The sequence below is a fragment of the Podarcis raffonei genome, chromosome 5 (assembly GCF_027172205.1).
Source record: "Podarcis raffonei isolate rPodRaf1 chromosome 5, rPodRaf1.pri, whole genome shotgun sequence".
Classification (NCBI taxonomy): domain Eukaryota; kingdom Metazoa; phylum Chordata; class Lepidosauria; order Squamata; family Lacertidae; genus Podarcis; species Podarcis raffonei.
In genome coordinates this window covers 81,691,276-81,709,376 of record NC_070606.1, presented here as the reverse complement: position 1 = coordinate 81,709,376, position 18,101 = coordinate 81,691,276, and the positions used below count along the sequence as shown (strand labels likewise).

Here is an 18,101-nt window from a genome sequence, read left to right as displayed (position 1 = left end):
CTGCAGGCTTGAGTTTGCTAGCTGATGCAATCAACCTGCAATACTTTCTATGGAAGTGCTGAGTCAGAAAGACTCAGCAGTAATGTGCTGTCAGTTGATTGGCTGTCATCAGTTTAAAGGGGAAACCTGTCCAGCAGTAAGTGGGTGGTGTAGAAGAGTGTGGTCAGAGAGAGAGAGATAGAGGTCTTCCTATTTGCCTTAAGGTGCAGCCAGGTACTCTGTTTGACTGTATGAACTGCTTGTGTATTATAGCCTTTATATATAAAGGGACCCCTGACCATTAGGTCCAGTTGTGGCTGACTCTGGGCTTGCAGTGCTCATCTGGCTTTATTGGCCGAGGGAGCCGGCGTACAGCTTCCAGGTCATGTGGCCAGCATGACTAAGCCGCTTCTGGTGAACCAGAGCAGCGCACAGAAACGCCGTTTACCTTCCCGCCAGAGTGGTACCTATTTATCTACTTGCACTTCAAGGTGCTTTCAAGCTGCTAGGTTGGCAGGAGCAGGGACCCAGCAACGGGAGCTCACCCTGTCGCAGGGATTCAAACCGCCGACCTTCTGATCGGCAAGTCCTAGGCTCTGTGGTTTAACCCACCCACCACCTGCATCCCTATTTGTATATATAGCTCACAATAAATATACTGCACTGAAGAACCTGGAACTCTGAGCATTTCTGCTAAAGCGCCGCGGAGAATTCGCGACAGGTTTCACAAGTGAGACACAAAGGGTGGGTGCAGTTATGTGGCATGGGTTTGAAAATCCACCTCTTGGTTAGGTTATCCATGACTTTTTCTTCCTGCATGTGCCCCAGGTGAATGAAGAAGGAAGTGATGGTTCCAATCTTGGTATATGCTCCCCCCCCCTGCCCAAGAATCATAGAATTGTAGAGTTGGAAAGCAGTCCCGAGGGTCATCTAGACCAACCCCCTGATATTCAGGAATCACAGCTGAATATAGCGGTTAGAGTGTTGGACTAGGACCTTGAAAGACCTACATTGGCTCCCAGTACGTTTCCAAGCACAATTCAAAGTGTTGGTGCTGACCTTTAAAGCCCTAAATGGCCTCAGCCCAGTATACCTGAAGGAGCGTCTCCACCCCCATCATTCTGCCCGGACGCTGAGGTCCAGCGCTGAGGGCCTTCTGGCGGTTCCCTCACTGCGAGAAGTCAAGCTACAGGGAACCAGGCAGAGGGCCTTCTTGGTAGTGGCACCCGCCCTGTGGAACTCCCTCCCATCAGATGTCAAAGAGAACAACAACTACCAGACTTTCAGAAGACAACTGAAGGCATCCCTGTTTAGGGAAGCTTTTAATGTTTAACAGACCACTGTATTTTAATATTGTTAGAAGCCGCCCAGAGTGGCTGGGGAAACCCAGCCAGATGGCTGGGGTATAAATAAATAAATTATTATTATTATTATTATTATTATTATTATTATTATTATTGGACTGGAGGGACCAGGGTTCAAAACCCCACTCAGCCACGAAGCTTGCTGGATGACCGTGGGCCATTAACAGTCTCTCGGACTAACCTGCCCCACAGGCTTGTTGTGAGAATAAAACGGAGGGAGAGGGAGCCATGCAGACCAACTTGAGCTTGTTGGAGGAAAGCTGGGATATAAATGCAATAATGAAATGAAATAAATCACAGAATTGTAAAATTGTAGACTTAGACGGGACCCCCCCCCAAGCGTCATCTAGCTCAATTCCCTGCAATGCAGGAATAAATAATACATTTCAAAATGGCAGCAGCATATACATTTAAAAAAAAACAAAAACCGCTTTCAATTAAAAGCTCTGGGAAACAAATGCATTTTTCAAATTTCCATAACCATTACAAAAGTTCCTCAAAGTGGCTTCCAACCAAATAATTAATACGATATAAATAAATAAGTAATAGCATAATTAAACAGCGTTAATCTTTAATTAAAATATAAATTCTTAAAAGCTAATTTTGAAAAAAAGGTAAGCAACAGCTAACCAAGAATAAACTCCCTCAATTCCCCCCAAAACATGAATTGCTATTTTCTGCACCTCCCACAGCCCATAAAGAAATACTGGCCTTACCGCAAATGCCACACCACAGCAATAGGTCATATTTGTTAATGTTTTTCTAGCTCATTAAAATTCAACCTGCAAGGTGATTTTTATGGTCGGTAAGAATTCAATTTAGAGTGAATCATTTGCTTACATGGCCATGAAACCATGGAAGTCTGCGGACAGAAGGCTTAAAGCGCAGTAATCCATCTGGCCGTTTGCTTCCCTTGTGCAGTTTAAGCAGAAAGCAAAGCATCCAAAATCATCTAAGGTATGTTTTAGTTGCTTCAGGTGTACTCTGATAGCCAATGAACAGATGCATCGATACTTCAAAAGATAAACTATGCAAGCAAATGTGTGTGCTTTTTTTGTTTTTTTTAAAAAAGCTATTCATAAACTCCCTCCATGAACAGTTTTAAACTGTCAGATATTGCCAATGCATGACATTCAAACTATGTCCTCAGGTGCATTCTCTCCCCCCGCCCCCGTGGTTTTTATTTAAGGATCGTTATTTAATACCTAGTTTTCAAAGCTGTGCATCTTTGCACTTGCAAAATCCCCAATTCTCACCACATGTTCTCCAGGATTAGCCTGAAATTGTGAGATTATCTAGATGCTGTTTTCCCTCTAGATTGTCCCTAGGAAGACGACTGCTTCAGCTTGTTGTGTACTTTCCCTCTTTCCTGCTATTCTTGCCTTGGGTTGCCAATATTCTGGTACTTTGATGGGCAAGGGGCAGGGCAGCTTCTTCATTTGCTTTTCCTTCCTTCCTTTAACCCAGGCATCCCCAAACTCGGCCCACCAGATGTTTTGGGACTACAACTCCCATCATCCCTGACCACTGGTCCTGTTAGCTAGGGATGATGGGAGTTGTAGTCCCAAAACATCTGGAGGGCCGAGTCTGAGGATGCCTGCTTTAACCCCTCGTCCACTGGTGGCCTCCTCTTCTCCACCACCACCCCAAAACACTTGATTTGAGACTATGGGGTGTTCCCATAGCATTCCACAAATGTACACTATGTGTACCTGCATACCCATTAACTGAGCTGCACAAATCAACCAGGGTACATTCTTTCACACAAACACTTGGACGTGTGTAGAAACAGCCAGGGGCATACCAAGCGGGGTGGAGGGGGTGGGCTGCCCCAGGTACGACTCTGGGGGGGTGACAAGATGGCCTACTGCCTCCCCCCAGCTGTAGAGTGGCCAAGGGCGCAGGCGCAGTTAGTATGGGTGCCGCTCATGCACCATCCATACAGGTGTCTGTACAGGCTGCCTCTCGCACAGCAACCGTACGGGATGCCACGTGCGCACAGTCCATATGGACGTTCATATGCGCCACCAGGCAGTTTGCCCTGCTCCTTGGTGTCCTGCTCCGCCCCTTGGCGTCCTTCCCCGGGTGCCAGAGAGGGTTCCTAGAAACAGCTTGTACCTGTGTTCAGTATGACATGTGGACATCATGACATAGAGGGTGTGCACCCAACTCATTTAAAGCATATCTGAAGCACATTTTTTTCCTGAAAGAATTCTGGGCACTGTAGTTTTCCCTCACGCAATTTCTCCTCATACCAGCAAGATGCCCTCTTTATGATGGGAATGGTGAGGATCTGCAGTAGGAATTAACTTGTTTCGAATTTTCAAACATTTAAGGAGGTGGAGATAGGCTGAGGGACTGGATGGCGCCCATATGTTTTCCACTAGGGGGTGAAATGATCTGAGGGGGAGGGGAGTTAATTAGCTGACCAACTATGCAGCTCCTGGTGGTCCTTTGCTCAAGATTATAACTGCTCTTTGAGATGGTTTTGGTTTTTTAAAAAAATGAGAGAAAGGATGCAACTGCAGGTCACATGTAGTTTCATGTCACATTGAGAAGGGTTGGTAGGTATGGAATTATCAGGTAGGATCACTTGATAAGTAAATGACTTGTATTTTTTCTGCTCATTTTTGCCAGGACACCAAGGCAGTTTATAATTTTTCAAACACTAAACCAAATAAATGATATAAAATGTAAAATTGGCCCCAGGGGCAAGGGGGGGGTGGGCAGTCCATCTGCAGCCGGCCCTGATGTTCTGTTTGCCTGTATCTCTCCCTGTCTTCTTCCTTCCCACAGGGCAGATGGCGTCCGCTGGCCCTGTGATTTGGAGTCAACAGTCTGACAGCAGCAGGCCCCGATGTTGTCCTTTCTAGTTAATTACAGTGGGCTTTAAATTGATCCCCAAAATGGAAGCCAAAATGACAACACTGAAGTTTGCAGTTATCCACACTCCGAACTTCCCCCTGGAAGCACAGACAGAATTGCAGATCGTCTGCTGACAAACCAACCTGCTGGGCGCCAAAATATCTTTCACACAATAATCAGATGCTTTACTTACTGTGCCGAAGCAGTTTATTTGTTATTTCTGACATCTTCACCAAATCAATATAAATATAATTCCACAAGTCTGCAAGCAGGCCGGCCTCAATAAGATGAGGAATTACCGGTACTTCCCTTCAAGTCTCCTCTGCCCTTCATTTCAATTCTTCCTACTCTGCCCGACTCATTTTTTCTGGTTCTTAGACAAATGCCTTTTGCCAGTGTCATTCCATTTTCTGAGGTAAAATGTGTGCGCTGGCATTCAACCTGAGAAAAGGGCTTTTCTTCTTCTCCTCCTTTGCCATATATAGCACAGAACAATGAGACATTTCTGCTCTTAAGAGATCTTGAAGAAATCTCTCTCGGGTTACAGAAACTCCCCTAACTACAGTATCAGCAAATCTCAACCACACAAAATTGCTTCTAGGTTAAAAGATCAACCAAATTTTAAAAAGAAGCCAAAGGCCTTCAGCAACCATTATTTGAAGGGTTTCTTTTCAACCCACCGCAGAAAGCCTATTTTGAAATGTCACTTAAAACAAAGAGTATGTGAAGGGAGCTCTTTTTCTTGTACGAACCCTCCCAAAAATTAAAAGCAGCAACGAGGCCCTAATCCAGAGGGTGAGAATGGCTGGGGGGTTTTTTCAAGTGCTGGTAGCCTTCAAACCTTTTATAAAAGGTAAAGGTAAAGGTACCCCTGCCCATACGGGCCAGTCTTGACAGACTCTAGGGTTGTGCGCTCATCTCACTCTAGAGGCCGGGAGCCAGCGCTGTCCGCAGACACTTCTGGGTCACGTGGCAAGGGTGACAAAGCTACTCTGGTGAGCCAGAGCCGCACACGGAAACGCCGTTTACCTTCCCGCTAGTAAGCGGTCCCTATTTATCTACTTGCACCCGGGGGTGCTTTCGAACTGCTAGCTTGGCAGGCGCTGGGACCGAGCAGCGGGAGCGCACCCCGCAGCGGGGATTCGAACCTTTTATACTCCTGATTTATTTTTATCTTTACTAAACTTACGTAATGCCATATCCTAGTAGCTTTATTGTTATTGTCTCATTGCTGGTACTGTTTTAATTTTTACTGTATGTTGCCTTCTTTGCAGGGAGGTTAGAGGTAGCCAAACCATCAAATCGTGCTGGAAAACATTGAATGGTATCTTTCCATGGAACTTATGTTCTAAGTAAGAACAAGGGACAGCCGTTACTAACATGTGACGCTTCGCACTTGAACTAGCTTGCTTCTTTTTATATTCTACTTTGTATATGGTTTGGAGAGGGGCTTTCCTGTAAATTTGCAAAAAGCTGTTAATATATGTGCAAAATTTAAACAAATAAGAGTCCCAGTGCATGACAGTGTTTATTACTTATTCATATTTAAAGGATGCTAAATTAATTTCTTTTAGGTTGCTGCATGTTGCCAGGCACAGTTATTATAATTCATTATAATAATTGCAGCTGTTTGTTTCCGTCTGATGTAATCTTCTACAAAGTACATTTTCCTTTTTACATCTTAGCAACTAAAAGGATTTGCAGTTAGTTTATGACAGTGCATAAGGAACAGGAAAAAAGAGTATAAGCTGAGTAGAGACAAAACTGAAATATCCCCCGTCCCAGTTCTTACCATGGAAAAAGACCCTAAGCAAGGGGGAAATGGGAATTTAGAATTGTGGACACTAGGACAGATGAAGGCGTTGAGGTGTCCCTTGGCATGGACACCTCTGTAGTTTTCTCAAAATCATCTGAGTAGCTGCCTAGAGCCTGCAGTTGGTTGTTTAAGCCCAGCGCCATTTGTCTGTGCTTTCTCTGTATGGATAAGAGATGGGTCGTATACCCCACAAATATCCCAGGAAAAAGCCATCTCTGAGCTCGACAGAAGGTGGAGTTGCGGGCTTCACGCCCTCTCCACGTGTGCAGGGGCTGGTTCTCAGCCTCCGCGCGATTGAGGGGATCCCCGGCCGCGTCATCCCATTGGCTGGCCTAGGGGAGGTGTGGCTTGCACTATTTAACATTGGTGGGGCCGGGGATCTCCCTCTTTGCCGCTGCAGCTCATCTGGTTCCCCACCCTCCCACCCTTTAGGATTCTTTTGACCTTACTATGGACCTCAGTTGGTCGCCTTTAAGGGGCCTGGTAGGAATTTTTTCCACTTGGCAAATTGGCATCAGCCACTTGGTTTTTCACCTACCTCGTAGCAGATTGTCACAACTTCCTTGGCGTTGGCGGTTAGGCATTGGCATGGGTATTATGTAGATGAAGGGGGGAGGAAGCGCCATCACCTTCCCCACATTTTGAAGGATAGTCCAGTAAAGGATTCCAGGGGGCGTGGCCCTGTCCGAAACCTATGGAGGTGAGAGCCTAAGGCACGCCCCTGAGCGGTGATCCCGGGGGAGTTCCTAGTTGATGTGCATCAGCAGGTCTCCCCCTACTGGTGGTTAACCCTTCCCGGTCTTCATTCAAGCAAACAGGCTGAAGCCGGATAGTCGGATAGGACCAATGCCTAAGCCAATACCGCTCATCACCTGTAACCAATAAAGTTGTGGCCAATTTTTGGCCCATTAACCTGAATGATTGTGTCATGTGTCATTATTTCCCCCCGGGGGGGGAGGCGGGAACTCGCCACGCAAAGGGACATCCTGTTTTGTCACCAAGTTCTCATCCAGAAAAAGAACTTTTGAAGGGCTACAATCTTATGCAGCACCCAAAGAAGCTCATTTTAGAGCACAGCCCCAGAAAAAAATGCATCACTGGGGCTTCTTGATCTTGCCCAAGTCACGTGACTCACATGGGAGCACAAGCAGGAAGACTCACATCCCAGTTTTGAGATTCAAGATGTTGGAGGTATGGGGTAGGATTATAAAGCCTGTCCTGCCTTTTTAATGAAACACCCATGCTAATGTCGCAAAACTTCCTATCCCCACTGCAGAGAAATGGAAAGGGCACATACACTCTATCTTGCCTGAAAATCCGCAGAAAGAGTGTTTCCCATGTCAGCTTGGTCTAGCAACAGCAGGGCGGGGGGGAAGGCCGCTCCCCTTCCCAGGGGGGCGGGGTTGCAGGCAGGCCACATGTACTCCCTGTGTACAGTGGGGGGGGGCATGGTGAAGCCTCCCGTGTCACTGGGAGTCCCAGCCGTGTCGCGCCCCCTGGCTGACCACTCCTGTCGACCGGGGGCATGGCTTGCCCTATTTAAACCACCACGTGGTTGGGGGCTCCTTCTCCTTGCTTCCACCTTCCAGCCATGTGGTTTTCGCCTGCCTCGTAGCAATCGTCACAACTTTGTGCAGTTTGGCAGTTAGGCATTGGTAAAACCTGGTTTATGGAGGGGAGGTTGTGGCCTTCACCTGCCCCTCCTCATTAAGGGTATTCCATTAAAGGGATCCAGGGCTGTGGATCCTGCCCAAAGCCTGGGTAAGGGCTAGGCCATGACCCCACCAAGGACCCTGGGGGAGCTCGCAGTAGATGTACATCAACAGGGCTCCCCTACTGGTGGTTGACCCTTGTGAGACTACCTGCATGGCAGGCAGGAGTCAAATATAGTTGGTTCAGTTCCAATGCCTAAGCCAATACCACTCACATCTGTAACGAATAAAGTTGTGGCCTTAATTATCCTATTAACTCAAAATATTGGTGTCAGTGTGTGTAGTGGTTAAGAGCGGTGGACTCATAATCTGGTGAACCAGGTTCGCTTCCCCGCTCCTCCACATGCAGCTGCTGGGTGACCTTGGGCTAGTCAGACTTCTCTGAAGTCTCTCAGCTCCACTCACCTCACAGAGTGTTTGTTGTGGGGGAGGAAGGGAAAGGAGACTGTGAGCCGCTTTGAGACTCCTTAAGGGGAGTGAAAGGCAGGATATCAAGTCCAAACTCTTCTTCTTCGTCGTCTTCTTTAAGAAATGGGTGAGGTCTTGGGGCCTTGACATGCAACAAGTATCTCCAAATTCAATACTCTCTATTTCCCAGTTTCATGCTACATACCACACAACCACTATCCAAACTATGCCCAACCTCTACCTAAACAGCACACACGCAGTTGTAACTACAACTCGTCATAATTTATGGAAGCTGAAAACTTTGAGTCATCTCGTCCAATTTGCATCTGCCTTTGGAAGTGGTGTGTAACAATACAGAAAATGTATAAATCAGCAGTTGCTGGCTGTACATTGCTCAAGGACCAGCAAAGCCTGCTGAGAGAGAAACCGAGGAATCGCAAACTAGATCAGCACGGTGTCTATATATAATCAAATATTGATCGCAAAGCTAGATATGGAAAAGTAGTGTTTACTGAGCATATGACCCTTTACCAGCTTTGTTAGATTCATAGAGGTTTAGACATAGCTTCCAGAACATTCTAGAAACCGCTTAGGGTATATTTGAAGGGGATGTTGCTGTCAGGAACAGAAATGCCTTATTTGTGTACCTGAAAATGAAATTATGAAGGAAAGTTGTAAATTATGGAGATAAAGTTATGAAGGGGAAACACCTCACTAAAAGATATTTACACCACTTTCTTCAATTGATGGAAATGTTGCCAAGGATACACCTTTAGGGCAGATCCACACATGGCTTCCCATAAAGAATTCTGAGAGCTGTACTTATCACTCACACAGAGTTACAATTTGCAGCACCCTTGACAAACTACAGTTCCATGGAATCTTTGGAGGAAGCCAAGAGACGACTCTACACATGGACATCACCAGATGGGCAGTATCGAAATCAGATTGATTATATTCTCTGCAGCCAAAGATGGAGAAGCTCTATACAGTCAGCAAAAACAAGGCCTGGAGCTGACTGTGGCTCAGATCATCAGCTTCTTATAGCAAAATTCAAGCTTAAACTGAAGAAAGTAGGAAAAACCACTGGGCCGGTAAGATACAATCTAAGTCAAATACCTTACGAATACACAGTGGAAGTGAGGAACAGGTTTAAGGATTTAGATTTGGTGGACAGAGTGCCTGAAGAACTATGGATGGAGGCTCGTAACATTGTACAGGAGGCAGCAACGAAAACCATCCCAATGAAAAGGAAATGCAAAAAAGCAAAGTGGCTGTCCAACGAGGCCTTACAAATAGCGGAGGAGAGAAGGCAAGCAAAATGCGAGGGAGATAGTGAAAGATACAGGAAATTGAATGCAGATTTCCAAAGAATAGCAAGGAGAGACAAGAAGGCCTTCTTAAACGAGTAATGCAAACAAATAGAGGAAAACAACAGAATAGGAAGAACCAGAGATCTGTTCAAGAAAATTGGAGATATGAAAGGAACATTTCGTACAAAGATTACCATAATAAAGGACAAAAGTGGTAAGGACCTAACAGAAGCAGAAGACATCAAGAAGAGGTGGCAAGAATACACAGAGGAATTATACCAGAAAGATATGGATGTCTCGTACACCCCAGGTAGTGTGGTTGCTGACCTTGAGCCAGACATCCTGGAAAGTGAAGTCAAATGGGCCTTAGAAAGCACTGCAAATAACAAGGCCAGTGGAAGTGATGGTATTCCAGCTGAACTATTTAAAATGTTAAAAGATGATGCTGTTAAGGTGCTACACTCAATATGCCAGCAAATTTGGAAAACTCAGCAGTGGCCAGAAGATTGGAGAAGATCAGTCTACATCCCAATCCCAAAGAAGGGCAGTGCCAAAGAATGCTCCAACTACCGCACAATTGCACTCATTTCACACGCTAGCAAGGTTATGCTTAAAATTCTACAAGGAAGGCTCAAGCAGTATGTGGATCGAGAACTCCCAGAAGTGCAAGCTGGATTTAGAAGAGGCAGAGGAACCAGAGACCAAATTGCAAACATGCGCTGGATTATGGAGAAAGCTAGAGAGTTCCAGAAAGACATCTACTTCTGCTTCATTGACTACGCAAAAGCCTTTGACTGTGTCGACCACAGCAAACTATGGCAAGTTCTTAAAGAAATGGGAGTGCCTGATCACCTCATCTGTCTCCTGAGAAATCTCTATGTGGGACAAGAAGCTACAGTTAGAACTGGATATGGAACAACTGATTGGTTCAAAATTGGGAAAGGCGTACGACAAGGCTGTATTTTGTCTCCCTGCTTATTTAATTTATACGCAGAATACATCATGCGAAAGGCTGAGCTGGATGAATCCCAAGCTGGAATTAAGATTGCCGGAAGAAATATCAACAACCTCAGATATGCAGATGACACAACCTTGATGGCAGAAAGTGAGGAGGAATTAAAGAACCTTTTAATGAGGGTGAAAGAGGAGAGCGCAAAATATGGTCTGAGGCTCAACATCAAAAAAACGAAGATCATGGCCACTGGTCCCATCACCTCCTGGCAAATAGAAGGGGAAGAAATGGAGGCAGTGAGAGATTTTACTTTCTTGGGCTCCATGATCACTGCAGATGGTGACAGCAGCCACGAAATTAAAAGACGCCTGCTTCTTGGGAGAAGGGCAATGACAGGCCTAGATAGCATCTTGAGAAGTCACCTTGCCAACAAAGGTCCGTATAGTTAAAGCCATGGTTTTCCCAGTAGTGATGTATGGAAGTGAGAGCTGGACCATAAAGAAGGCTGATCGCCGAAGAATTGATGCATTTGAATTATGGTGCTGGAGAAGACTCTTGAGAGTCCCATGGACTGCAAGAAGATCAAACGCATCCATTCTTAAGGAAATCAGCCCTGAGTGCTCACTGGAAGGACAGATCGTGAAGCTGAGGCTCCAGTACTTTGGCCACCTCATGAGAAGAGAAGACTCCCTGGAGAAGACACTGATGCTGGGAAAGATGGAGGGCACAAGGAGAAGGGGGCGACAGAGGATGAGATGGTTGGATAGTGTTCTCGAAGCCACAAACATGAGTCTGACCAAACTGCGGGAGGTAGTGGAGGACAGAGGTGCCTGGCGTGCTCTGGTCCATGGGGTCACGAAGAGTCGGACACGACTAAACGACTAAACAACAACAACAACAACAATGTACATTGAAAGTGTTTTGAATGCATGGTATGGATCTGCCCTTAAATTAACATCCCTATATGGAACCCCCGCTTTGAGTTTTCAGCTGTTAAGTACTGCATTACACAGAAAGTTGGTGTGTTTTGTTTAGTCTTTGAATCTTTGGCCAAGTAAATCAAGAATGTATCTGAATTTTCTAAAAGCTGACGCAGTGTTATTTTAAAACACTGTTTCGATAAGCTTCAAAAAGTTGATGCATCATAGAGACTTGAAAATATATGATCTCATTAAAAAAAAAACCGCTGGCACTTGGAAAGATCTCCAGTCGCCAATCACAACTTCTGGGTGGCTGTAATTTATAACTTTTGTCCCCAGAGCTAAGCCATTTAATCTGATAATCAGCATCAATCAAGGAATTTTATAGCCGTGTTTTGCAGTCTGAGCAGAAAACCTCTCTCTTGGGGACAAATTAGGCACCCCAGTGTGACACTTGCAAATAAATATTGTTCGCCATAACATTCGGTGCTATGATTCAGTTGGATCGATTCACTATAGAAATGCTTTTGAAGCAAGAAAGAAGTGTGTAACTACATGGGGGTGAAAGACAGAAAAAAGACACGTGGCGCGGTGGCATTTTGGTAGACTAGCAGGCCAGCTTTCTCAGCAGCTTAACAGCAACACACACTTTTGTTTATGCTTCTTCACTTGCCAGTTGAAAGTTATTGTGCCCAAATATGCTTCATGATTGTCCATAACTCACCACTGATGCACGATCCTTATTACGCTGGCATGCAGACCCTTTCATTGGCTCAAAGGACTACAGCTTATTTGAGGTGGGGAGAGCCTCATTATGTGTCATAACACATTGTGACAAGCTACTTATTGCTGAAAACAAAACCAATACATCAGGTGGACTAAGGTAATATGCAATGATGTCCAATTTTCTGTTAATTTAGAAGCTCTTTCTAAACCCAGGCAACTACTGGAAAGTAACTAAAGTAATCATTTTCCCATTCACAAGTCAAGGATCCCGTTAAGCCTTAAAAAGGTCTCTCTACAGGGCACAAAAAAGCAACATTGTAGAACTGCTGAAACACAGTTTTTCCTTTCCTTTATTCAAGAAATTACTTGTGCCTTCATGGACTGAAAAATTAGCTAACTAATCGAATCTTGTATGTAGAATTAATGCATGTGAGCCTGTATTATTAATCCTCCCCACTATGGTGAGGTATATCATATTTTTTATTTAAATTACAGGAATGGTTTCTAAATTTGCACCTATACACGTCAATTAGCATATGCAATTTTTATGCAAATCTGTGCCCTCTTTTTTGGTGAGGGGTAAGTAAAGTAGCCACCCTAAATGTAAATTTTCCTTCCTTCCTTCCTTCCTTCCTTCCTTCCTTCCTTCCTTCCTTCCTTGTGTCAGGACAGCATCCTCCATTGCACCTGAGAGCAACAGGCTTGTTTAGGGCTTGTAAGGCAGGCCTTACGAATTGGGAAAGGAGTACGACAAGGCGGTATATTGTCTCCCTGCTTATTTAACTTATATGCAGAATTCATCATGCGAAAGGCTGGGCTGGATGAATCCCTAGCCGGAATTAAGATTGCCGGAAGAAATAACAACCTCAGATATGCAGATGACACAACCTTGATGGCAGAAAGTGAGGAGGAATTAAAGAACCTTTTAATGAGGGTGAAAGAGGAAAGCGCAAAATATGGTCTGAAGCTCAACATCAAAAAAACTAAGATCATGGTCACTGGTCCCATCACCTCCTGGCAAATAGAAGGGGAAGAAATGGAGGCAGTGAGAGACTTTACTTTCTTGGGCTCCATGATCACTGCAGATGGTGACAGCAGTCACGAAATTAAAAGACGCCTTCTTCTTGGGAGAAAAGCAATGACAAACCTAGACAGCATCTTAAAAAGCACAGACATCACCTTGCCGACAAAGGTTCGTATAGTTAAAGCTATGGTTTCCCCAGTAGTGATGTATGGAAGCAAGAGCTGGACCATAAAGAAGGCTGCTTTATGATGCTTTTGAATTATGGTGCTGGAGGAGACTCTTGAGAGTCCCATGGACTGCAAGAAGATCAAATCTATCCATTCTTAAGGAAATCAGCCCTGAGTGCTCACTGGAAGGACAGGTCCTGAAGCTGAGGCTCCAATACTTTGGCCACCTCATGAGAAGAAAAGACTCCCTGGATGTTGGGAAAGATTGAGAGCACAAGGAGAAGGGGACGACAGGGGACGAGATGGTTGGACAGTGTTCTCAAAGCTACCAGCATGAGTTTGACCAAACTGCGGGAGGCAGTGGAAGACAGGAGTGCCTGGCGTGCTCTGGTCCATGGGGTCACGAAGAGTCGGACACGACTAAACAACTAAACAACAACAACAAGGCAGGCTGCATGGCACATTTAACTGCCACAACCTTCCTACCCAGCATCGGTCACCTGAGGCAGCCATCTCACTCTGCCTAATAGTAGGGCCGCCCCTGAAGTTAGTATCTCTGGTAATAGGAGGCTGGGAAAACTTCTATGTGACATTGAAGAGAAGTTATCAGTTGGCATTTGGAGGGCTGGACCAGGTGTGGGTAATATTTGGCCCTCCAGATGTTGCTGAACTACAACTCCCATAATTCCTAGCTAGCTAGGCCTGATAGGATTTGAAGTTCTGCAACATCTGGAGGGGCAGAGTTTCCCCACTCCTAGGCTAGATGCAATATAAGTAGTAAACAAACCAACCCCTGTGCTGCAAAATATGAGTCAGCAATATCAAAAGCAACACGATGGCCAGAAACAATAACAATGTGATCAACTTTATGGAATAATTCAAAACATCAAAACTAACAAACTGAAGTCTCTGAAAGTCTCTGAAAGTCCTTAAATGAATCACGGTGCCAGACTTTACCGGCGGAGAGCAAGCTGTGAAGCTTTGTATAATCAGCAAATGTTGAATTCTGATGTCCAACTCTGAACTCTGCTGAACAGTGTTTCTGGATAACAACTACTATTTCGTTGAATTCTTCATCAGCCAATTAGTTCAACACTTGTAAGTAGAAAGATATGTAATTTCTTCATTAACTGAAAATAAAATATTCAAACAATGACCTACACATTCATAACAACAACTTCAAATAGCGTAGAAATTATAAACTGTAACATAAAAAAGTTACATACCCAATCTTTTTTTGAACAGATATAATGAAAAATACTCTGGAACAGTGCTCATGCTATCATGTAGTCACTGTTACTAACATCATTTTTTGAAAAATATATATAGCCAACCCCAGGCGATACTAATAACAAGGAGACCGAGTTTAAAGACACAGTACAAAGTAACAGCAAAGATACAGATAATCAAATAAGACAATTAAGGTCTAATTCAGAGTAAAGTCCCCTTGGATGAATAGTTTTAAACATAAAAATAAAACGGGTTTCTAGATGCAATATAAGGCAACTGCTTATGTTTAGCAACCAGTGCTCAAAGTGGGTTGGGAGAGCCTAACCATCCCACTTCTTCTCAATGGGCAAAATTGAGCCTGGCCTAATTTGAAATGAAACCATCTGACATCTTTTTCCTCTCCCAAATAAAATCATTCTACTTCCCCTTCCTGCCCGCCCTGCCCCCCATCTAACACTGTTTAGGAATCTTCATTTCTAGTTCACACCAGTGCCTCTGGTATAAGAAGAGTGCTCTGCACATATTCAAAAGCACAATTCAGTCATACACAATGCTTTTTGTTCCTTCTCTTCCTTTTGCTGAAAGTGCATGTCCTGCAGAAATATCTGAGATATTGAAGCCTCACTTTCAAGAAGCCACACATTGCCGTACTCTTCTCTCGCCTTTGTTCCTCATATTCAGTCCATTGGCAAGCGCTGTCACATCTCCCTTTACAAAAAAAATTAAAAAAAAAAAATTAAGCCCTTTCCCCTAAAAGCACTGGTCAATACTCTGATCATATGTTCCCCAGATTGCTGGGAGTTTCTCTGAAGATATGAATATCAGAAGAGTGTTGCTGGACCATCTACTCCAGCTTCTTGTTCTCACAGCAACCCACCAGATGCCCACGTCATAAAGCATCTATATATGTAATGGACCAACGTATGAATTTGTCCCCAGTGTTTTCCTTTTGCCTTTTGCATGCAATTAATGGGGAAAAGTGCATTCATTCTTTTAACCTAATTGTGGCGTTCCAAGCCATAGCTGCTTATACAAGGTATATCTCTTGAAATCCATCACCTGAGTATTGCCTAATAAAGTTTGTAAATGGCTTCCAAATGAGCAAAAATTACTTTTCCTAGCTCCGTAACAAACGTGCTTTCTATCCAAGAGGAGATTGGTTTTAGATCCTCCATTCATTCCTTTAATGATCAGCTAATTTGAATCTCAAGTCCCAAGAGTGCCACTGTTTCGGTTCAGAGTAATGCAACATTTACAATGTTTTATTGACATGAGGGCTGTATAAGTGCAGCTTCACGTATGCATTATACAAGAGTCAGCAAATTTAGGTGGATTAATAAAGATATCCATTAACTGTTGATCATGCAGGCTGATTGGGGTTTTTTTTCCTCCAGACAAATCAACTTTCTGTTCACAGGAAGTCACTCACACACATATTCAATCTTTCCCACAGTAGTGGAGCTTTATATAAACGCTGAGAGGCTGCTTTAGAGATAAGTGTGTTGGACTTAGCCCAAAGAGACTCATGTTCAAATCCTTACTTAGTTATGGACCTGTCACTTGACCTGTGATATTAAATCATACATATGCGTATTCATGTCCTGTGCATATCTGTTCAAGCGGTTGTAAGAATGAAGCCCTTTACAGGTGCTGTGCCAGAATTGTTGTTGTTGTTTAGCCAATGGTATCGGGCAGCTTCATGTGCGCTTTTATTTGTTGTTTAGTCGTTTAGTTGTGTCCGACTCTTCGTGACCCCATGGACCAGAGCATGCCAGGCACTCCTGTCTTCCACTGCCTCCCGTAGTTTGGTCAAACTCATGCTGGTAGCTTCGTCCCCTTCTCCTTGTGCCCTCAATCTTACTTTCAGCAGCAATACCAGTCCACAAATTGGTTGAAAGGTTTATGGTAGGTTTGCCATACGTCAGGAAAATTCCTGACATGTTCTGGTTTTCGGGTGTAAAATTGGCGTCGGGGGGAATTTTGCCGAATCAGTAAAATTTCTGGGAAAACCTGGATGTATGGCAACATGGTGGGAAAAGCAGCAGAAACCGCTCAAAAAGCTTAAAATCACTATTTTTGGGTTTTGTTTCCCAAAAAATGCTCAACAATTTTGGGGTCTCCCTACTTCCTTCACACTTTGTGGGTGTCAAGAATTTTACATTTCGAAATATGGCAACCCTAATTTTGGGTAAGTTAGCATGTTAGTTCTATTTAGAGCAGACCCACTGAAATTAACAGATGTGGCTAACATGGATCCATCAGTTTCAATGGACCTACTGTCAGTGCAACTTAGCTAGAGATGACCCTTAAAATAATATCTTAAAATATCAATATAATGGAAAAGGTGGGGGGAAGGTAATGGAGAGCAAATTAGAAATAACAAGATATCCACATATAAAAAATGGCACTGTAAACAATTGGCTAGTTTGGAGTTATTTGGGATTCATTATTTAAGACACACCGAACCCTTTCTACATTCTTTGCACTAAGTAATTCCCCAAGTGAATATAGTACCCTCAGACAGTTTTCTCCTTGCAAGTTTGATTTATTACTTACACCATTAACCCACTTCCCTCTTTCAAGTTATCATATGAAGGGTCCTTTCATAAGCTCAAGACTTACCGTATTTTTCGCACGATTGGACGCACCGGACCATAGGGCGCACCTAGTTTTTTGGGGGGGAAATAAAGGGGGAAAAAATTCCCTTTATTTCCCCCCCAAAAGCAGGTCAGGGAAACCGAACCAGGTCGAGGAACAGCGGGATAGTGGCGCTGCGCCTCCCTGCTGTCCCCCGAGCTTGTGGGGCTGGCTGATGTCTGCCTGGCGCGCGGGGCGCTCTGATTCAGGGCGCCCCGCCCACCGGGCGGCAGGCTGCTATCCGCAGCTTGGGGAGCCTTGCGGGGAACTCCTGCAGGGCTCCCCACACTGCGGATGTCTGCCCGGCGCGAGGGGCGCTCTGATTCAGGGCGCCCCGCCCGCCGGGCGGCAGGCTGCTATCCGCAGCTTGGGGAGCCTTGCGGGGAACTCCTGCAGGGCTCCCCACGCTGCGGATGTCTGCCCGGCGCGAGGGGCGCTCTGATTCAGGGCGCCCCGCCCGCCGGGCGGCAGGCTGCTATCCGCAGCTTGGGGAGCCTTGCGGGGAACTCCTGCAGGGCTCCCCACGCTGCGGATGTCTGCCCGGCGCGAGGGGCGCTCTGATTCAGGGCGCCCCGCCCGCCGGCGGCAGACTGCTATCCGCAGCTTGGGGAGCCTTGCGGGGAACTCATGCAGGGCTCCCTACGCTGCGGATGTCTGCCCGGCGCGAGGGGCGCTCTGATTCAGGGCGCCCCGCCCGCCGGGTGGCAGGCTGCTATCCGCAGCGTGGGGAGCCTTGCGGGGAACTCCTGCAGGGCTCCCCACCCTGCGGATGTGTTCCCGAAGCGCCGGGCACTCTGCTTTCAGGGCGCCCGACGCTCCGGGAAGCAGGCTGCTATCCGCAGCCTAGACATCCCTGCGGGACCTCCCGCAGGGTTGCCTAGGCTGCGGATGTGTTCCCGAAGCGCCGGGCGCTCTGCTTTCAGGGCGCCCGACGCTCCGGGAAGCAGGCTGCTATCCGCAGCCTAGACACGGCTAGCGGAGCGCTAAT

The 18,101-nt window shown here is 45.5% G+C and overlaps 1 protein-coding gene across 2 annotated transcripts in view; it reads right to left on the bottom strand.

Moving 5' to 3' along the window:
• Nucleotides 1-14,095: 14,095 nt before the first annotated feature.
• Nucleotides 14,096-18,101, bottom strand: part of MFSD1 (major facilitator superfamily domain containing 1) — a 47,321-nt gene continuing 43,315 nt past the window's right edge. The window contains exon 17 of one of the 2 annotated variants that reach the window (XM_053390384.1): nucleotides 14,096-15,184. In XM_053390384.1, the coding sequence (XP_053246359.1) occupies nucleotides 15,104-15,184 (81 nt within the window). In that variant the 3' untranslated portion in view covers nucleotides 14,096-15,103. The remainder of the gene's footprint in view (nucleotides 15,185-18,101) is intronic. The other variant, XM_053390386.1, reaches the window with a different exon arrangement.